This window comes from Xiphophorus couchianus, chromosome 16 (genome assembly GCF_001444195.1).
Source record: "Xiphophorus couchianus chromosome 16, X_couchianus-1.0, whole genome shotgun sequence".
Classification (NCBI taxonomy): domain Eukaryota; kingdom Metazoa; phylum Chordata; class Actinopteri; order Cyprinodontiformes; family Poeciliidae; genus Xiphophorus; species Xiphophorus couchianus.
The window spans coordinates 5,709,426-5,732,135 of record NC_040243.1 but is presented as its reverse complement, the minus strand read 5'-3'; the positions used below and the strand labels follow the sequence as shown (position 1 = coordinate 5,732,135).

The 22,710-nt window shown below is 39.6% G+C and overlaps 1 protein-coding gene across 12 annotated transcripts in view; it reads left to right on the top strand.

The window, feature by feature from the left end:
- arhgap23a (Rho GTPase activating protein 23a) overlaps positions 1-22,710 on the top strand; it is an 80,304-nt gene that overhangs the window by 40,141 nt on the left and 17,453 nt on the right. For 9 of the 12 annotated variants that reach the window (XM_028042321.1, XM_028042317.1, XM_028042313.1 and 6 more), the window contains exons 2-7: positions 9,686-9,889; positions 12,124-12,148; positions 13,170-13,262; positions 13,968-14,046; positions 14,440-14,494; positions 16,853-18,464. In XM_028042321.1, coding sequence (XP_027898122.1) covers positions 9,686-9,889; positions 12,124-12,148; positions 13,170-13,262; positions 13,968-14,046; positions 14,440-14,494; positions 16,853-18,464 — 2,068 coding nt within the window. Of the gene's footprint in view, positions 1-2,922; positions 3,018-9,685; positions 9,890-12,123; positions 12,149-13,169; positions 13,263-13,967; positions 14,047-14,439; positions 14,495-15,983; positions 16,405-16,852; positions 18,465-22,710 lie in introns of those variants that run through there. The other 3 variants (XM_028042318.1, XM_028042323.1, XM_028042322.1) reach the window with 3 other exon arrangements.

Genomic DNA, 22,710 nt, shown 5'->3' with positions numbered 1-22,710 from the left:
TTGCAATTTTTATTTTTACTTTCTGTAAACACATTTTTACTAATTCAGCTACTTTTACTGCCATTTTTATTGTATACTGAAAAGGATACAAAACTACAGAAGAACATTAGGCCCACAAATCTGACTTTAATCTTAAAATTATGACTTTAATCTGCTGAGAAAAGTCGCAATTCTCTTCTGGATGAATGTTCTTCTGTAAAAAACAGATCTTCTTACCACATATTTTTGTCTAGTTTCTTGCACAAATATCTAATTATACAAAACAAACTTACAAGTAACTTTTCAGCAAGATAAAATAGCTTGTTTTAAGTCGGTAATACCTTAATATTTATAAAAAATAAGTACTAGGTCCACTGGCAGATTATGTCACTTATAACAAGATATTTTTCCCAATTTATAAGTGAAAGCGAAGCCAGTATCTTTCTCATCAATATTGAGGGATCATCAACTTAAACAAGCTCTTTTAACTTTTAAGTTGGTTTTGTCTTATTTCAAGTGTACTAAGATATGTTAACATGAAACTAGATCAAAGATTTTTGGTAAGATTTGATGTTTTTGTCTCTTTGTTTGATGGAAAAGACAGAGGTGTGGATCTCTCCATCTCCCCTCACTAACTTTTCCAAGGTCCTAAAGTCCTGAAGCGTCACCAGACATATTTTTAAAACCCACCGGATAACTAACGCGAAATTTTCCTTCATCTTAATCCTCAAGTTGTTTGTTTTAGCGTTAAAATAAGCAGGTGTCATCCGGTTGCCTGTAACCAGAAACAATATAGGAGGTATATTGTTTTTATCCTCAGAATTAGCTTTGCAAACTCCGAGAGGAGCTGCGTATTCTTTGGAAACCGCTGCATGCGGTTTGTCAGTTGTGCATGTCAGCAGCGTTGCTGTAACTTCATTGTTTGGAGTCATTTAAGCGCTCAGCTGCTGACAGGTTGCTTAACCTCTCAGCGTTACCTGGAAGAGCGACGTCATACCTCGCTGCTCCAAGGCTTAAAACTCTTCACTGCTTAAATATTCGCAGCTAAAAAAGTGCAAATTTTTCCTTCTTTTAATGTTTTTTTTTCTTGACTTTTTGAATTGTGTTTGAGGGTGGATTTCCAAGATTTAAAATAGTTTTAAAGATAGGTGGTAATCAGTCTTCCTATCATCAAGAGTTTGTGTGTGTGGTTCTTGTTGACCTTCTTCTAATTAGCGTCTAAAGAATGGTGAAGGGAGAGCTTAAGTGCCACTTTTGGTTACCTTTTGGCATAAAAAGAGCAAACTGTGCCAAGATATTCCAAAACTTTGGGGTGTTTACATCACTCTTTTATCTCATTGTCATTTTATTTTTCTTGTGGAATATTACTTCCCCTTTTCTACCTATTTTTATTATTTTTTTTTCCGTGTTACCATCCCCCTCATCCTTGACTGTTAAGAAATGCCACAAACAGGAATGTGAGCATGGGGGCAGGAGACAAACACTGACTGTATACGATGTTTGTTCTCCCGGATAAACAAGAAATGTGTTTCATTTTCTCTGAAGGTTAAAAAGAAACGCAATTTCCGTCTCCCTCTGCTGCAGTTGTTGTTAAAGTTAACAGATTCTGCACAAGTCTGGAATTTCGTGTTTATAATATCGCTAAGATGTGTGAACGGCAGAAAAATACTCTAACTGCTTGGTTTGAGGTCTGTGTAATAAAAATAGAAGTAAAATTGTGGGGGGAAAACAACCCACAAGTTTAATTATAATAAACCTGATCTGGAATTAAGTTTTATAGAATGGAGTCGGGTCATTCAATTCAAGGCTAAAAAAAGGCTTATGCTCATGTTGGAGACGGATTGTGGTCTTTTTCTTTCTTTTTTTTACAATGGGGTGGAAAAAGTCTCAACTTATCTTTCATTTCTTTATATTTTCAGTGAGAGACGGTTTTGTCAGGAATAGTTTCAGTCCTTCTTTAAGGTCAAACGGAGAGAATATCAGCATTTAAACGGATTTCAGTTCAGTGCTGAGTAATCCTGCTTAAGTTTTATCATCTTAAGGATTTTAAACAGACTAGATTGTTTAAAAGACAAAAAATTGCCCTTTAATTTAACAGTGTCTAACAGCTGAGTCATTTGCCGTATGAGACACGTTTTGTGCTTACACTAAAGTATTTGTGGCGCCCTTATGGTGTGCTGCTCTAGGCAGAAAGCCATACAGTTCGTATCAAAAACTGTTTTAATACCAATCAAATAGATTTTGTAGGTTTTCTTGAGATTTTCTGTCAAACTTTGGGTGCTTTTCTTGTACTTCTATAAGATTTCTTTGGTTTTGCTTGGACAATCAAAACTCACCTTAATATTTTGACAGAAATTGCACTGAAAATGTTAGCCAGCCTGGCATGGAGGTAGATTATTATTGGTCTTCCTCATTCATATTTATACAACTTCTTCCATTTTCTCTCCTTTTACAAACAATTGATCTAATTCTCTTTTTTTTCTTCTTTTTTTTGATACAAAAACTGTAAGCAAAATTACCTGACTGATTTCTGGATTTTATTTCAAACATTTCTTTTTTGACTGAAGATATTTGACTTAAAGCAAACAAAGTTTTTGCAGCTGTTTTTTTTTTCTTCTCCTGACCAGAGGAAAAAGTCCCCTGGCTGCATTTAAACCTGCGTCATGCACCATGTGTGCCTCTGCCCACTGTCCAACCAACCTATTCTAAATCTGCAACTCTTCTTGGAAACACTTGTACGTCTAGGTTTGAATCAAAATAGCCAAGGCTAGCACGTATCAGTTGAACAACAGGAAAGCTGCATGTTTACCCACAGAGTAGAAAACCCTGTTTAACTGATGTTGCGTCATCATCTGCCAGCCTGCTTGGACAGTCAAGTGGGTTAAACTAGTTTTTGAACATACATATTGACACACAGGTGCATTGAGAAGGATATTTTGAATCCATTACTGCTTCTGGTCCAGTCATGGATCACCTTGTCGGGACGTAGGATGCGTTTGGACGTGCCGAGATGGAGGAGTTCTCCCTCTGCGTGGCCGGTAAGTCGTGACTCTGCCATCTGCGTTTTTCTCCTCTGCTCTGTCCGCGCCGTCCGGATTAACCGCTCATCAGCAGAGATAGCGGCCCGTTAAAGCTCTACTTTTCAAACAGGTTGCAGCTCTCAGGTGTTTAAAAGAGCATTATTGTTCTGTTTTGCTGGGTTTTCAGCAGGACGGCTGCTGCCTGCCGCTCCTGATGACTGTAAATTCAGCTTTTTGATTCAAGCATGTAACAGAAAAGCCCCTTACGCGTATGAAATCCTTGTTTCTGGAGTTTAGGAAGATTATAGATCATTCTTATCACTTTCAGCAGTTTTAAAGTTTAGAATCTGTGCTGATTTGGTGGAAATAAAACAATTTATGCTTTCTTTACTGTATTTTTAGGTCATAATCTGTCATTTGAGGCTTTGTAATTGATGTCATGAGCAGAAACAACTGCAGGGTATTCTCTGGCCACTGTTGTGTGTACCAACAAAACTAAACTTGTGTGGCAATGCAGGTACTCTGCATGTTCGGTTGTTTTCCATTGTAGTGTGTTTTCGTGATGAAATCATCACATGTGAATGGAATTCCACAGGGATGTGTACTAAGAAACATTCCGATGTTTTTTGTTGTAGTAACTGGTATGAGTGGAAAAAGTTTTTTTATAGCGCTCATAAAAAAACATACCAATGTGGTTTTTGACAAAAAGTTCATGTTTTTAGGTGTCTGGAAAATTAGGCGCTTCAAAAAAAAAAAAAGAAAAATTAGCAAGCACTGCCCCTCAGCTAGCAACCCCAGCAAAGCTTAGCCTGTTACCTAGCAACCCCAGTGAAGCCCAGCCTGTTACCTAGCAAACCAAGCTGATCTCTAGCACATTTGGTTAGCTGGTGTTACTGCAGGAAGACTAGTACTTTGTTGTTGACTTACCATCCAGAAATCTTTTGCTGCATTCTTATTGGTTATGCAGGAGGCTCCATTTCTGCTTTTCAAAGACATACGATTGTGTAATTGCACATCTGGCTGCGTGACCAGCAGCAGCTAATTTAGGTTTAAAGTGACAAGAGGCCCTAAATGTCAATGTGTAAGAATGATTTTGTGCAAAAAATGTAATGAGCGTGTTTTGTGTAACCCATAAACCTATGCTAACCAAGGAAGACTAATATGGCATCTTTAGGTAAGATGCCAGGTAATCCTTAGGTAAGATTACCTAAAGATGCCAGGTAATCTTACCTTCTGAGTTTTGTCTCCGAGAGGAAACTGAGAGATTTTCTTCTCTCTGAGTTAGATCTAAACTCAAAGAGAAGAAAATGTTATATTTCTTTCTCAGTGTTTCCCTCAAGCCTGTTTGAGAAGCCAAGATTGAAAAGATTGAAAAACAGTTTGAAAACTCCATGGACATTCTTCGTTAAACACAATGTCCTTTCCTGGAGTAGCCGGACCGCGTTGGCTTGTCCGAGTGGATTTTCTTAAACCAGAAGGTGAGAGGTGACAGGAGAGGTGTTTATCCGGCCTGAGGGAGGAGGGCAGGCGGAAAGGTCAGCTGCAGACTCGATTATCCGAGAAGGAACTCGCAGCCCACACGGTCCAGAGCAGCCGAGTGGGATTCAGTCCAGACCCGCTCAGACCCCGTGTGTTTTGGGTAATCACAGGGTTTTGGTATTCCCAGCGCCGGGAGGGGCCATGTGGTCGAAACTAGCCTGCTGGAGCCTGTCCCTCTGCTGAAGCATGATACTCCTCCTCTTCCTCATCCGTCTCATTCACTCTCTCCCTGTGACATGTCTGCGTGTGTTTTGACTCGTCCAAACCAGAAACCGCTCCTTCTGAGGAATTCAGTTCGATTCTTCCTCTTTTCTTCCTCTGCTGCTCTTTCATTTTCTCTTTTATCGCTTTGATTCAATCGCTCCTTCCGCTCACACTTGTTCGCGTCTCTCTGCATTCCTCTTAGAGAAAATAGCAGGCCTCACTTAACATTGTTTAGACTGCCAGTCTTGAAATATTCCAGATTTATGGAAGTCGAATTCGGAAATATGCAGACATTTATGTGTTTCCCAACACAAATCTGCAAACAAATCTTTTCCTGTATTTATCTTTTTCCTCAATGGAACGTAAAAGTAGAGGGAAAAGAAATTGTGCGGTGAAAGATTTCCACTGCATGAACTCGCATGTTGAGCAGGAGGAAGAGGAGGTTGGGGGAAGGAGGAGAGGAAGAAAGAGGAGTGAAGGAATGGGAAGTACCTCACCGATGAAGAGTATATTTATAGGAGCTCTTGGTTGTTCCACTTCCTGTCTCAAGCCAGGCACTTCCTGTTGTTGTGTGGCGACACACAAACCTGCCACATGTGTGTGTTTTAGCTGATGGTTTTAGCATTTATAGGAAGTAGAAAGTGGCTGTAAGGGTCATTGTCTTTCTAACAATAAAAAATTAGCCAAATTTCTCACATTACAAACAAAATAGTGATATTAATGTTTAGCTTCTGAAAATTGATTAACTTGAATAAATTAGATGACAACAACCATTACAAATCAGTTAATTTAGCATTCGCTTAGATTAAACATAAATACTTAATCCTAGAGTTGCATGAATAAGTATCTTATTGATTTTAATGTCATTTTTAAAAAAAAAAAAAAAAAAAGGGAAACGTTTTTTCAATCAAGCATTTTTAAAGAGGGAAAAAAATGCAAATTCTGGAGATAATAAAAATGTAATCATAACACTAAGAATCCATCCATGAACATTTTCCTACCAAATGACGAATTGTTATTTCAGATAAAGATAACCTGAGTAAACACAAAAATATGTTTTCAAGTAATTATTTTATTTAGGACCTGTATCGCTGTGAAAATGCAGTTTCCTCTTATTAATTCACAAATTACCTGTGATAAACCAGAAGCCAGAAATTAATCCAAAACTGTAAAAAAAAAAAAAAATTACATACATTTTGCATTTAACATGTCTGTAAATATGTTCTACCCAGAACTCCTCAAGTGGCAAAGTTTTAGCTTCACCTGGTTCAAATTCTGTAACATTTCTCCTATGAGAATCCAATTATTACTATCCAATTATTAATCGATCAATCCAGAAATAATCAACAGGTCACCCTTACATCGTATTTATGTTAAGTCAAGTCAATATTTTTACATGTTTAATCAAGTGTACACTAAATCAATGCTATATTATTACATTTCAGACAATAATCTTTTTAATTTTATTGTTAAAAAATTAATTATTTGTTCATTTGCATCTTTTAATGTATACTGTATAAAAAGGTTTACGTGATTAAATGAAAAATCGGCATAATGTCCTATTTCTTATACGATTGTCAAAATAATCGATTGAATAATAGATTACTAAAAGAAACAGAATAGAAAACATTGAGAGTTCAAAGGAGAACTGATAATCATTAAAAAAAAAAAAAACACCCTGATAGAACCCAAGATTTTTGATCAGATGTTTTGTGAACTGACGAGACAAAAACAGAACTTTGTGGAGGGTTTTAGAAAAAGAAAACCATAACTGTCAGATATTTTTATGGTGGAGGACTTTCTACATCTGATGTAACCATGAATTCTTCTCTCTGGTAGAAAATCCTGAATGTCTGGCTATATTTAAGCTCTAACACAATTGGATTATGCAGCAGGACAATGATCCAGAGCTCACGAGCGAGTAACTGTGGAGTGGAGGAGCTGCAGATCCCTCATATAAGCACCAAATGTATCTTAAATTGGCTGCATGGAGCAAAGAACATACAGTACATTTCCATATCAAGGCACATCAGTAATCGTAGATGTTTGTGAAACGAGGTGCTACTTACTCGCTGCTGATTTGTAGCTTGGTGGGATTAAAAACGTTTAAAATATCCGTCTTGTTCTTTTGATCTTACGATTTCAGATGTTTGAAGTTGTTGAGAGTCGGTGTTGTCTTTAAATTACTTGGATGAAAGAAAATAAACTGTTTGCAGAGAGATGATATACGTTTAGCTGTGCAAATGTGTACATTAACTGTAATTGTAGCAGGTATTTTAGAAGAACATTGAAGAGTTATTATATGTGTGTCCTTGTCTTTCAAAGCCGTAATTGACCGTGTTTATAGTTTTGTTATTAAAATGGAGAAATGACTAACAAAGCGTGCTTAATTTGCAGTATATAGAAAACAGAATGGTCAAAGATGTTAAACTCAATAAAGTTTTGATGTACTCCTTGTACACGGCATTGGTTCTGTCCAGGTATTTTCTCACCTGCAATTTCTCATTTTGCATCGGCTTTCGGTGTGATTGTATGCAGGCGTACTGGTCTGTCATGATCCTGTGATGAACTGGAAACCAGATCAGGCTGTTAGACACATCTATGGGCTTCATGAACATTCTCATCGCTGTTAGTATTGAAAGAATGAGCTAACATTGGTCAGTTTTCTTAAGAATCTCCAGTAGAACTGAGATGATTAATTGTGACAAATCAATTATTGAAATAATTGTCAACTAATGTAGTAATTGATGAATTGTTAACTGGAGTGTGCAGAGTCAAAAGATGTCCATTTGCTGAAAAAAAGCATATTCAGAGCAGTAATTAGGCCAAATCTGTACAAAATATATACATATATTATATTTGTGATGGAAAAAACCCCCCATCTTTGTCCATAAATATGTTTAGTTAAAACTTCAAGTATCATCATTTTGGCTTCACCTGCTTCAAATTCACTATTTCATTGCATTTTAAGCAATAAAATGTTTTTCTGATTTAAAAAAGGAATTTAATTATTTGTTTGTTGTTTTTTTGCATCTTTTAATGGATTCCTAATATTGTATGAGTGGTTAAGTGGTTAAATTAAAAATCTGTAGAATGTGGCTTGCTTTTTTTTATCCAATTAGTTGATTAATCGTCAACATAATCGATAGAATAATCAATTAGGGTTGCTACTAAGCAGTCTTCGGTTGCAGCCCTGGTCTCCAGTGTCACTAGTCTTTGCAATGTGTCCATTATTGAAAACTTTTTGTTGTTTTGAGGTTTGCAATCTTGCAAAGAACTAGAAAGAATAAAAAAGACGAACCAGTCAAATCGAAACTAGACCCTTGTTGTTGGGAGTCGACACATTTATTGCTCCAGTATAGTACTATGTAGTAACTACATGCAACAGCTTCTCAAATGTTTGCTTTAATTTTTGTATAAGTTGCTGGAAATTTAAGTCATAGCAGTCAGATAACGCCTTTCTGGTTTTCACACAGCAGATCCGACCTTTGACCTCGGGTATACACTTCCTCTCCTTCCCTGTTTGGTCAGGTGATTGTGTTTGACTGACAGATGTGGGTCTTCAGGGCAGCATGAGGGTGAGACTTCTCACATGTGGCTGTGAGCTGAGCTCACTCTGCTTATTTACTCAGCAGTAAGAGTTAAATATTTGGGAAGTGGGTGGAAATCTTCCTCCAAACCTGAAAAGGTTTGGACCTGTTGTCCTCAATCCAGTGTCAGAGCAATCTAAAAAGGAATCCCGGATTCCTGACATCTTTCTGTGCAGCCTAGAGGGCTTCCTGATTGCAGCGCTCCTTCTAAATTATGTTTATGGTCTATTGTTCTCAGGTTGGTTGGCATGCGGGATTGACCGGAACATGAAATGGATTCAGGAGCTCATGAGGAAGCTGCTAATGTAAAATCCAGCAGCTGGGGGTTAATGTCACAGGGTGCAGAGTCACCTTGTGCTTCCTAGAGAAACCAGAACATGTGTTGCATCTGGAAAACTGGAATGCTTGTGCTAATAATGGAAACAAATGTATGGAGGATTTATATGCCGTTTCCTGTGTTTGATTTGACATTCGTGCTTTGATCTATTAATTATTGTACTTTCTCCTCTGAACAAATCCAGGACTGTAGCTACGTTTCTGTTACAAATGTGCACAAAACTTTAATATTTCACTAATATTGAAAATATAAATAACAAACACAATTAAAATCACACCTGAATAAGTTTGTTCACGTGATAAGACATAGGCCAATTCTTGCTGGTCAGGAAGACTGAAAATAATTTTAAAAAATGGTAAAAGATAGATTAAAAATATATTGATAGAAAAAATCTTTTTCATCCTTCAAATTTCACTGAAAGTGAAGTGTTATCTAAAATGCAATGTTTACTAATACCTCAAATTAAGTTTGCTTTTTAAATTTTAAAAGTTCTTGTCTATTTTTGCACTTTTAAAAAATATATACTTCCAACTTTAGACTGAAAATGATGTTCTAAACCTAACAAAACATTTCTTATTTTAAAAAAAAGAACTGAATTGTTTATTTACCAGCATTTTCTCTTCATGGATTTTTTTGTTGCTGGCCTAAGTAGCTACTACAGAAGGGGGAAATTGTTATTCGATTAATCATCAGAATAATTGATAGATTACTCTGTAATTGTTTACAAATATTTTAGTCATTTTAATGTAGTAAACAACATTACAAAATGTTGGCAAATAGCATCTTATTTTCTATTTATTAGCAGAAGGGCTAATAAATAATATTTTGCAATTAGGCAAATTCTAACGTCTTACTAATTTTGTAAGTTTTCAACGGTCTTCAAATACATTAAAAAAGTGAAATAAATATCATTTTGCTCTATGTATTAGCAAGTTTTCTAATAAATAGCATATTAGCAAGTATGTATAGTTTTTTTTCTTGTTTTGATTGACCTGTTCCTGTTTGTGTGTTTACAGGCTAAGGGGCGGAGAGATGGTCACTCCTCAGCAGGTGACAACCCTCGGCCGCCGATGGCGTCCCGGCCGGGAAGGGAGGGGGTCGGCGTGGGCTGGAAGGGTCCCCGGACGCTGGTCCTCCATAAGAACTCCCAGGGTTTTGGTTTCACATTACGCCACTTCATCGTTTACCCTCCAGAGTCTGCTCTGCACACCAACCTCAGGGTGAGACCTGTTGCTCGCTTGGTGTCATTATTTAAGACGTTGCATTTGAGATTTAAAGCAGATCCAGGTGTAGTCGAATAAAACAAACACTGAAAGAACTAATTAGGCAAATTCCAGCAGCTGATGGGCTTTAAAGGGCAATAAAGCTAGTCAGATTTTCATCTGTCTTACGATATGAAAGATCCCTCCAGATTTTACTCCTGTTTATTTCTGTTTTTTCATTCTCTGTGAAGCTTTTCCTGATTTTTTTTTTTTCTTTTTTTCTGGGCTGGGGGTGAGCCTTTGTGTGAGCAAAGTGGTTATTTGGCTCTTTGAGGTGTGGGCACAAACGTATCCAGATGTGAAATTGAGGGATGTGGAGGCTGGGGTGGGGTGAGCCAGCTGAAACAAGACGTCTATTATTTTTCCTCCACCCCACCATCCACCAGCTGCAGAAAACAGGAGCCCAGACTCAATGGGTTCTGTTGTTGCAGCATGGTACCACTCGCTGTCTGTCAGGACGTACCAGGTTGGCCCGAGACAATGGGCCCACTGCTGGCCTTTGGCCCTGGTTCTGTCCTCCTGTCCCCTGCTTCAATGGACACCAAGGTCACATGGTGTTTTGGGGCAATCAGACTCACAGAGACCCCTTATTCTTATCTGGAGAAATTGTTTGGCTGTATCCCAAATTACCCACATAAAGTCCAGTTAGGCTCAGGGTAAGTGTTACTCAGTTGGGCTCTATTGTCTTTCTAATTCTGTAAGTTCTCTAGGGTCAAGATGCATTGGAAATGTGAAACTTGTGGTATTTTAAACTACAGATTTTGATCTACATCATTTCTAAATAAAGGCACAAAAAAGAATACAGCTTTAGAACATAGACTCTTCACATAAAAAATAATCTCCTATATATGTGAATGAAGCCGTCTAAATACCTTCATGCTAATGTCTTGACAAAAATGTAATCAATTGAAGCAAGTTTGTTGTTATAAATGAAGAATCTTCTTGCTGATGCATTATTCACGGAGTTCCACAGCGGTCTTTTAACATGAGATAAAAGACCATTGTTTTTGAGTTTACTTTACAGCAAATGCAGAACATGCCTTAAAGATATAAAAGCTTTGGGTTTTTGTTGTTTAAATTTTGATAAAACTAACAGTCTTGTTTGCACTTAAAGCACAATCATATATTTAATTCAGCATTAATTCAAAATGCTTGAAATGTTTTTTAGATCAGAATATATCCCTTTAACCAGAGACTTAGATAAACTACTCTGAGCATTTCTTACATCCATTCATTCTCTTGAGTTTGTCCAAGATCGGGTTGCAAATCCAGACTTCCCTCTTCACCTGTCGAGAACTTACACATAAAACTTGTAAAAAAAATTCAGAGAACAATGTCCCTTTGTCTTTTAATGACGAGCCTTTGTGTAAAACCTGCAATAAATTATTTAATAGGAACAGTTCCCTTATTTGTAGGCTACCAGAATGAAAAGGTTTCAGCCCAGCAGCAGCTCTTTAAGTGCACCATATGCACTCCAAGCCACCTCTTGCTGTCTCCATTTTGGTTTCAGATGAGGTCAAACTGGGACTGGTCCATCCGTGCGTGTCCCCGGCTCCCAGTTCTATTCTGGGTTCGGCTGCTGTCCTTTCTCTGTCTCTAAACCCCCCTGCATTGTCTCCCGAGCCTGGAATGAGCCCACTCAGCGCAGCATAAAGCCAGGCAGCAGTCAGCCCACCATGTTTCGAACTCCAAACTGTCCACTCAGCTCAGTAAAGTGTGTGTGTCTGGGTGTGTGTGTGTGTAGGTAATTTGATCTACCTATTTGATCTCCACTCTGTGTGTTTGTTTGCTGCAGTGCATCATGTCACGTTTACCTCCAGTCTGTCAAACAAGAAAGTCGATTTCCGCATATGATCGGGCTTTAACAGCTCATTAAAAACAAACATGTTCTTCCCAGGAGGTTTGATTTCAGCTGTCAGGAAACTCATGTTAATTCATACCAATGATAACGATATGACTTCTCCTCCAGTGTTACAAATGTTGAATGTGTTAGGAAATGTGTCAGTTGCATAGGGGTGAGTAGTTTTCCTGCATGATGTAAGCCCTGAATCACCACTTGGTAAAATTCCTTCTCATGACGACTGCAACAGCAGCAGCGCTGGACAGGATCCTGCTAATGTTCGCCAACATTTCTCATGCTGTGCTGCCAGTTTTCTTTCTTGACATTTGTTTTCTCTTTCTGTCATTTGTAGGATGAGGAGAACGGCAACGGGAAGGGTGAGTTGTTTCCCCGTCATTCGGATATCAGTTAAACGCAATACAGTCAAACAGAGATGATGCGATGAGGTGGGACTCCTTTAGTCTCCTAACAGACCTCTGGTTTTGTTGTTTCTCTGCGCCACCTGCAGGATTGTATGCAACATTGCACCTGCACTTGCAGATATATTCAGATTTTTTTAAGTTATGAAAACTAGCTTTTTTTTGTGTAATTATAAATTCATAAATTTATTTACATAATTTAAAATAATTTTTTAGCAAAAATACTAAGTGTATTTATTTGTTTAAAAATGTACCAGTTTTAAAAATGTGTTTTGTTAATTTTTTTAATATATATATTGCCTGTTTTCTGTTTAAATATATGTGGTTGATTAATGCTGAGTTGTAACAAATGTAATTTTACTTTTGACTCTAAGATTTTTTTCCAACCACTCCTTTTCATTTGAAACTTTTGTTCATATCAACATTTGACATGTTCATTTCAAACTGTAAACAAATGAAATAATAAATTAATTAATCATTTTTATTAATATAATTTAGATAAACATATTTTGAAAATATGTCAATTTATTTTAGAAATAAAGTGGTTTTGCCGTATCATGGTGCCTCTTAAATTTTATCTTCATGTCAGGATTTAAAATTAAAACAGTCAGTTCTTTGGGCTTCCAACAGAATTATTAATATTTTTATTAATATTTTTTCATATTTTCATTTTGTGAAGAACAAACAAGAAAATGTACTAAATTACACTAAATTAAATGTTAAGTCTGTAATAACATGCAGGTCAGCCGACTTGTGCTGGATTTATCTTGTGTGCTACATTTGCATAGATGGATGGGAACAGATACTTCATCAGAACACAGAAACTTTCCAAAGGGATTTTTTTTGTCTAGCTGTAAGCTCCCCACATGTTCTTGTAAACATTTTGTTTTCAACAGATTCCCTAAATGGGACAAAAACGTGTCAGCATTTACTGTTTAACAAGTGCAGCCCCTAACCTTGAGTTTTATTTGTGATGCAGGGTTTCAGAAAGAGCAACTGGAGCCGATGGACACCATATTTGTGAAGAATGTGAGAGAAAAGGGTCCGGCCCACAAGGCGGGTTTGTGCACAGGTAAAAGGGACAAGCCTCCAGATTTACTCTTGAAATTTGTTGATATGTGCAAACTTTACTGTGACGTTGCATCCGAAATGTGAAGAAGTTAGACAAAAGCTTGCCAAAAGATAAAAACAAGATTTATTTTAACTGATGCAGTGAAAATGACAGCTGTTAAAGTTTTTTCTCGTTTTCAGAGTAGCAGTCCCATCTGTGCACATATTCAGTCACATGCTACTTACTCAAACTTATGCAAACACACACACACAATAAAAACACTGTATGCATTTCAGTTTGCACAAACTCCTTGCCAATTTTTTTCCAGTTGCTGACCTGTTTTCTAGTTTCTGCTCATGAAACTGCAGATGAATTTATTTTTATTGATTTGCTGTTTTAATGGCATTTAAACAGAGGAACATATTAACATTAGATATGTGTTTACAACTCTCTGTCCTCTGAGGCTAAATAAAGATCATCAGCTGAATGTTTTGCCTGCATGATTCTGTTTCTGTTGAAGTTAAACACAGAAATACAACTTTTTTTTTTTTTTTCACCTTCACATTTCCTGTTTTGATCCGTGCCTCGACCTCACAGGGAAATTAGTTCCTGCACAGCGTCACCTGTTTGTCCTGTCTTTCCCACCTGCTCTGAAGTTTTACAGACTAGGACCTTGCTGCCTAACCTGCTGGTTGTGACACGACGGCATGTCTTCTTTTTCTGCAGGGGATCGTTTGGTGAAGGTAAATGGAGAGAGCGTTCTTGGAAAGACTTACTCACAGGTGATCGCTCTCATCCAGAACAGGTAAGATCACCTGAGATCACAAAAATGTCTCACTTTTTGTCACTTACTTTTTTTTTTATTGCATAAATATGATGCTCCACCGCTGTAAAAAATGTGATGCGTTAGTGATCTAAGTAATTGTTTTGCTAGAGACTATATTTTGTTTAACTAAAGACTAAATTCTGAAATTAGACCGTCATTTAGCAGTTTATTTTTCACACTAAAATCTACCCAAAGCAACTTGAGGAAGGCAGCTTAGAAACAAAATCAGCTAAATTTTAGCGTGTGTACCCCAGTGAAATAAAGTAGATGTGAGATAAGGTGCTGATTTTGCCTGTGAAGACATTGTGTCTTAACTATACAAAGTATATTTCGTCCTTGGATGTTGATTTTCCCTCTTTTTGTCATTCACAGCGAGAGTGTGTTGGAGCTCTCCATCATGCCAAAAGATGAAGATGTGCTTCAGCTGGTAAGTATGATTTTTGACCAGTACTCCTGGTTAAAATTTGTGAAAGTCTTTTTTGCTGTACAACACTCCAAGTTACTTTATATGGATTTTTAGTTTGGGAAGAGATCCGGTGTTTAAAATGATTGTTTTCATTGTGATTGGCATCCTGAACCGTTCCGACATAATGGATACAATTAATCAAGGGGAAATTCAAATAATTTCCTGTTTCCCATGCATGCAGGGTTTGCTGAACACAACTGGGATTTCTCTGTTCATATGAGACTAATGGGGCATTTTCACCAGTCTTGTTTAGTCCAGTTTAATCCAACTAAAGTTCGTTTGCCTATAGAGTTTGCTTGGGGAGATGTGAACCAAAAAACGCTGGTCCGCTGTTTTAGTTCAGTTGAAGTGAACTCTGGTGTGGTTCGAATGCGTATTTGAATGCCAAATGGACCAGTGATCGCTCCAAAAGCACTAAGTGGTCTATAGTGCAGTGCATTCTGGGTAAATACAACCAAAACAAACATGAGAGTTTTCCTGGTCTTTTACCAAAGACAAAAGAGAAATCTTACAACCACTAAAATCTGACACTGCTGTATTTTTGCTTATGTTTTGCAAAGAAAGAAGTTGCGCTCGTCTCTTTGGAGGTTTTTGTGTAATTTCCTTCGATGGTTCTTAGTGCAGCTCCACTACACGTTGGGGGTGAACAGGTTTTTCAATTAGTTTGGATCGTTTGACACAGCGGAGTGTGAAAATGTAACAAATTTTACAATTTTGCTCCCCAATCGAACCAAGTTTACTGGACTATCAGAAGTGGTGACACCCTAAGACTCTGAAGTGAAACCAGATCATGTTTACTGTAAAGTACAGTGGAGGACCTGTGATGCTGTGCTGCTGATGTTTGGTTTCTCTACCAAATATTTACCTTGTTATGGCACATCAACTTGTTGAAATACTGCGTCATTCTATGACTAAACGGCGCTTATATTGTTCAGAGTGCTGACAGAGAATGGTCATAACAATACCATCCTAATGTCTTTCTTCATACACATTTTCTTCTTCCTTTATAGATGAAATAATTTGAAGACCTTTTACGCTTCTTTTCCAGAGTTGCCACTAACTGAGAAGGGTGTTGTAAGATTTTCTAACCACAAAGCCAGAAAGAAGCATAATATACTTCCATGCTTCCTATTTTAGGTCACCGTTGTAAAGTTGTTTGGGTGCTTATCTTCAAAGTCTGTTCATCAGATCACTGCTGAAGAATGCGGAGAGTGACTCACAAGGCTCTGCTCTGTTTTCCAATTACATCGTCCATTAAAGTCTTCCTGTATCTCAACTGTCGAGGTGTAGAACAAAACCGCTCCTTGCACTCATTTACACACACCCATGAAATGCAGCAACACATTTTTGTCGCTCCACAGGTTGTTCCGTTCTCGTTTGCATGATCCGACATGCGTCGGCTGTTGCCCCTCCCACCGACCTGGAGCAATGTTTCGACACACCGAGCCACATTTGAGCAATGTCTCTCAGAAACACTTCGTATGCTTCCCCAGAGAATAGTGGCAACAGTGCGATCTTTACTTTAAAAAAACATTTAGCCTCTCTTTTACATTTTAAACCCACTCTTCTGACCTCACACTCCTCCTCTCCCTGGTGTATCTCCTGCATTCCTGTCATGACATCACTGGAGCTGCGCCTCCTTCCGCACTCCCACAGGGTGGAGTAAGTCCGAGAACCAGAGGGTGAAGAGTGGGAATCTAGACGGATTTCTGTGAGGAGAAAACAAGCCGATCATCAGACAGGAAGTTGTCAAGGAAAAGAGGCAAAAAGGATTTTATTAATAAGGATTTGGTGAAATATGATGGACACCTTTTTAAGCAGCAGGCGTGTCTTGTAAGGAGTGTCGGTGTGTTTTTTTTCCACCGTCTGCGGTTTGTGTTTTGACTTTCTGTTAAACTGTCTTACCATTTTTAGGAGGATGTTGAAGAGCAGAATGTGATTAAGTTTTTGGGGAGTGGAAAAATGTAACATTTCTGCTTAGATTACTAAACAGTCGCCTTTTAAGCTTGTTTCTCACGTTGAAGCTCAGAGAAAATACTGTATGTACGAGTCAGTGGAGCAAACTGCTGTGTGGTGTGTTTTCTTCCTTTTCCTCTGAGGATTGGGTGCATTTCTTTAGTAGATATGTGTTTGTGTTGGGAGATGATAAAACTTCTAAACAAAATAAAGAATATATTGAAGCAATCCACTCTCTTCAAGCATAAAGTGTCTTAAATTTGAAATTTGGAGCATTTTTTTGCTTGATGACTCAGAGTCTAATGGTTATAGTCATCAAGCCGAAACACTTCATCATCCACAAATGATTTTTTTCTCCTCCAGGCATACTCACAAGATGCTTACTTGACCGGGAACGAACCCTTCGCCGGGGGAGCTGAGAACCTCCCGCCACCTCCTCCCCTCTGTTACCCACGCACCAGGACTGCCCCCCATCCTGGAGCCCCGCTTTGCTCCCCCATGGGCCAGAACCAGCTGGATAACTGGAGTTGCTGGCCGGGGTCTTCAAGCCCTTCGTCGCCCTTAGATAACAGATCCGGTGTGGCCAGCCCAGCCAGCTGGCAGGAGGGCCGGGCAGGTGAGCCAGGTGGAGTGGGTCACAGCAGTCCAGCGCACCGCACAGAGGAGATCCAGTACGGTATGACCAGCCAGCAACCTCAGGGTCAGACCAGGAGGCGCTCCTACTCTTCGTCTTCCTCATCTGGAGGTCTTCTATCCAGCCCCCTGCAAGTCCACTACCCCATCCACCAGAGTGCCGGGTCCCAAGCACAGCCTCGCAAGTCCAGCACAGCCTGGACCAGTCCGCCTATGGCTCCTGTCCGCCACAGCCGCAGCGATCGCTGCCAGCAGGCTCTCTCCGACTGGTACTACAGCCAGCAACCCGAGCGCTCGGGACGCAGCATGCAAACCCGCCACCGCAGCTATTCTCAAGACCGGCTCAGCGAGCACAGAAGGCAGCAGCAGAGGGCAGGTGGCTGGCCACACAGCGCCTCGCAGGACACCCTCTTCCTACTGCAGCAGTCAGGGCAAGGACCTCATGGTGAGCCCTATTGGTCCGCTGGAGAATGGGAGGCAGGACACGATAGAGGCCGCTCTGACTACACCCGGACACGCTCTGAAAATCTGCTGGCCCAGTACGATCGCCATGGGCGCTCGTTGGAGATGTTGGACCGAGTATCAGCTGGACTGGTTTCGCCTCGGTCTGAGAGGCACCCGTGGCCCCAACAGGCTTCGCAGCCACAACACAGGACTGACGCCTACCCAAGACCGAGGTGCCACACAGTCGTGGCGCAAGCTCCTTCAGTGCCTCGACCGTCGCAATCTAAACACCACCCCCAAAGCCACAACCAGACCCACTCCCAGCCTCAGCAGCCCGTCCTCCAGAGCAGGCGGCTTCCTGCGGGGCAGGGCATGGACGAGCAGCAGGTGGGATATCGCAGCTACAGCCCGTCTTTTTATCGCAAGACAGGTCGCATCCTGCAGCAAGCTCAGTCTTTCAGGGACCCGTCTTACTCTGGCCCCCATTTGAACTGGAATCCAGTCCCCAAAAGCGGTCCCCCAGAGGGATCGTCAGCACCTCTCATTGCCTCTGCCTCTACACCCCTCGTTTTGGTCTCTCCAGAATCCCAGGACAGGGCATACAGGCCGACAAACCACGAGAGGGAACGAGGGACAGTGGAGGGACAGGCGGAGATAGCGGCGCAAACACAGGAAGTGGTGTTGAGGCAGAAACCCCCTACTGGGCGGAGAAACGCCAACAGACACCCTCACTACGGCATAACTATGGACGAACTGGAACCCTCATTGTTTTCTCCAGATCCCAAAGACACAAATGTTCACTCTGGCTCTAGTGAAGATGTAGCCCCTCGCAAAGCAAATGGCAACCTTGCTCCCTTTTCTTTAGATGACGACTCCCTGGCCTCTATCCCATTCATAGGTGAGTTCATTTCTGCTCTTTTTTTCTTTTTAGACACATAAGCCAGTGTTTGCTCAGAAGCTGCCATGCTGTATGTGTTTGTAAGTTTTTGTTTGGTTAGGGATGCCAACAATTAATCAAATTGTCGATCAATGGTATGCTAGATTAAAAGTAGTTCCATCCTATTAACGAATGACGTCCGATTAGACCTTCTTTTAGTGTTATAGTTTGGCCTCCATCCAGCAGAGGGCACTGCTGGTGATCCTCAAGCCGAGCCACTTGATACAGAGTCAAACATGGTGGAGTTTCCTAAAACAGGAAAGAAAACGGGTCCAGAGTCTGGTTTGGGATGCAAAATGCAGTTTTTGCGGTTCTGTTTTGAAATATAAAAACTACTTAAGTTTTACCTTAAACCACAATTTTCTGTCTATTCCATCAGTATATAACACAACTGATAGAAAATGTAAAAAAAAAAAAAATTTTAATTCAGCATATGAAAAATTGAGCCCTCTTGATATAGGAGAAAAACTCAGGTTTTGAAGAAAATGGCTGCTTAAGAATTAATCATTACTTGATTGATTAAATCAATTGACTTTAGATTAACTCATTAATTGATAGCTTGCATTCTTAGTTTTTGTATCTTGTAAATTCCTGCTGTTTTCCAAATTGGATCGGCCTGGATTTCCTTGATCTTGTTTGGTTGTAGCTGGGCGCACGGTGCAGGTTAGGCTGCTGTCATGCCCAAGCTTGTGTTTTCTTTGGTAAAGAGTGAGAGTAAAGCCGCCCTGCAGGCTTCAGGTTGGTTTCTATCGCTTGGCACGAACAACAGCCATTAACTCTTAACGCAAATTAATTTGTGGTAGCAGAAACGAGCCTTGCCTCTGTCGCTTACATCAGGGCATGAGTCAAACAGGTGCTGAACAGATTCAGATTGACTGACTACGTGTTGTGATCGTAGATATTTGTGGCAGGCTGCGCTCTGCCTCAGAGAGTCAATATCTTGAGGGAATCCATTGAACATGTGACTACATTCTTGCCTCGCAGCTTCACCTGATTTAAATGAAACCGAGCAGCAAGAGCTGCAAGCCGGGACTCGTTTAATAGCCATAAACTGAAACTAGGTTAGTTTCTCCCCAAAGACGAGACATTTTCTCTTCTCTCTTTCTGCCTTCATCTCCCGATCTGGACGCTGATATGATCTGGGACTGTTTAGGATCCTGCTTCTTTTTCATACACTGCCGGGTTTCTTGTTGTTTAAAAGATAGTGAGCACAAAGACAGGGCTGTGCTTGAGGGAAAATATGCTTTCGTTACATTTTTTTTTAATCGAGATTCTGAAACTGAGATTAAATGTTTTAGACATGTTTTGTGACAAATTGCACATCTTGACTCTTCGCTGTATGGTGTTTGTGACTCTTCTTGGGGAGGCACTTCCACTTATATCCTGCCTTCAATGCTGCCTTTGTGCTGCTCTGGTATATGAAGGGTCGACTGTATGGGGCGCCTTCTATATGACCATAGACTGGACTACTTACAGCCGCCTCCACAACCATAATAACTTTCAAAATGACTCCATCTTGTCTTCCAGCAGCTTAATCTCCCCAAAGAAACTTTAATTTGATTACTTTTCGTGACCGAGAAAAATACTTGTCATGAAACTATTGGTACCCATATTAAACCCTCAAAATAAAACAGTTTTAATTTGTACTGGGGATTTTTCATGAGTAATCTGTCAATTTCATTTCCCTGGGAAATAAATATAATGTTACACAAAGCCCCGGCTACTGTCTACTAGGCTGGATAAGGATTCCAGCTGTTTCCTTCTTTGCAGAGAAAACAATAGAAAAATTTTAAGGGAATAATAGCTGCTTGTTAAAGAACCCCAACAAAAAGTCTCCACAACAACCAGTAGATGATATCTACGAGCTAACTATTTTTATAAGCCTTTAATGAGGGGATTGTTCATCTTCATTAGGACTTAGGACTATTACTAATCATGTGCTTTTTTTGTCAAATGAAACTAAGATCAAACTTTACAGAAACAAACTCTTAAACAATGAAATGTTAGATGTTGGCAAGCACCTCAAAGCCACTATTCAGTATGGTGGAGGACTTGGGATGCTGTGGGTTTGAGGGAGTTCATCATGAACTCTTCTAAATACAAGGACATGAAAACGAGTCATTATGGGTTCTTTCAGGAGGTCACTGATCAGAAATATGTTAGCAAATCAATCCAAAACCTTTTTCATCAAATAATAAAAGATTATCTGTTCTGGGTGCCAGTAATTTTGTAATACCAATTTAATCATGGATTATTTTTCTCCCCTTACTTAGTGCTCAGATTAAATAGAATTTTTTTCCTAAAATGTTTAGTTGTGATTATGTTGCTGCAATAAATTACTTAAGTTTAAAAGTTTTTCACTCGTCCTTACCTGAAGTAAATCAGTTCGGTGGGAAACTGTGTCTTCGATGTTTTATTAATGTATTGTTAATTTGGGGGGCTTTCAAGCAAAATATTAAATTTTTTTCTTCAACTTTTTCCAGATTTTATTTTATACGTGTCAATAAGAAGGATCTCACTCTCTTGCCTCAGTTTATTTACACAAATGGATTCCGTATATTGTGGTAAAAGTTGTGATTGCACACATATAACCTACTAAATCGCAGTGCATCCCGTTTCCTTTCCTTTCACCCCTGATCGCCTGTTGTTGCCCCCCACACATGTTGTGGGATGTAGTGTGGAGATAAAACATGCTGTGGGACAGGATTTTGCTTCCCTCTGCCGGGCTGCCGCTGTCTTTCTGTGGTCGGCCTTCTAATGACCGGCTTTGTTAAACCCACAGACTGACTATTTCTGGATTGGCAGATTCCTCGTCCCAGACCGGGAATGTTTTCCATCTCATTCTGCACTCTCAATCTGCTCAGGAGGGAATGCGCTATAGACAAAGGAAAGTAATTGTAATTACTGCTTCAAGTATTTTATTTCAAGTTGTTAAATTAAATAGTTGGGATGATACTAAAGGAATTCAAGTGAGATGTCTGCATAGTGTGCTTGGGGTGGTGCTGCCCTCTGCTGTTTCCACTCTGCACAGCTTTAAAACGCTGAGACTTTATGCAAATATCAGAGTAGGATCCTGCCCTTTCTACCTCGAAGGAAGTGTAAATGTATGTGTGTGTGCATGTGTGTGTTAAGGTTTCATATCCCTCTAAGTGAGCGGAGACTCTGAAACATTTGAACCTGTTCGACGTGATTTATACCTTATTTTGCTGAGCAAAGAATCTTCCTTCATATAGTGAAAGAAAATAGTAAATATTGATATATATCCACCCTCAAAAACTGCATTTCCTTCTTGACTTTTAACCTCGTTTGCCTGTCTGGTGTAATATCCCACAATGCTGTAGACTTTTATAAAGAACTGAAACCTGCAGCCATTAGGTCCCTGTCACCTACCTGCCTCTGCTAGCTCCTGAGTAGCTTTTCCTATGGCAGCAGACGACACAGGTACTGTTTTATCTCTTAGATATTTGCATATTTTACTCCATCTGTGTGGGAGTTTTTCCTCTATGTTTAGGTTAAAGGTATGTTTAAACACTCTGGAGAGGCTGAGGCAGATTTTACTTTGTGAAAGTCTTTCTATGGCTTTGTAAACCGGCTTCAATTACTGGTTTCATGTTTGTGTCTGATGTAGTCCAGAGTGTTATGGCTGAAAAATACATTACGTCCATATCAGTAATTATTCATTAGTCTTTTGTTTTAAACATCTGAAGTTTATTCACCACAGTTTCCTCTGGAGATGTTCTCGTTTACTCCTTTCAGTCCTCGCTGTTTTTGCTTATTTTTAAGCCTTTATAAGGCATGGTGGCAAAATCTTAAACTGCTGCTGCGCAAGTTACTCAGCAGGTTGTTGCTTGGCAACCAAAGCATGAGTGAGTGAGTTGCTAGGTAACCAAAAAGTGAGTAAGTGAGTCAGTTAGATTCCACCAACCTTGCTTAGCTAGCTGTGAGAGCTTGAGCGGCAAAAAAAAGTCTTTCCTCTGCCTACATCCCCCATAATGCTGTGCGGTTCTGGATTGGAGTTCAGTGAAATGATTGAATATTTTATCAGACGTATTTTCTGTAGTTGTTGATTTATTGCCCAGTCCTGGGATGTAGTCCTAGTCTGATGTAAAGAAATCCAAAACGGTTTTGCCTTCACTCTTACTGCTGCTGAAATTGAGACTGTTAAATGATTTTCTTGTTCAGCATCTTGACTTACTGGGCTTCTCGT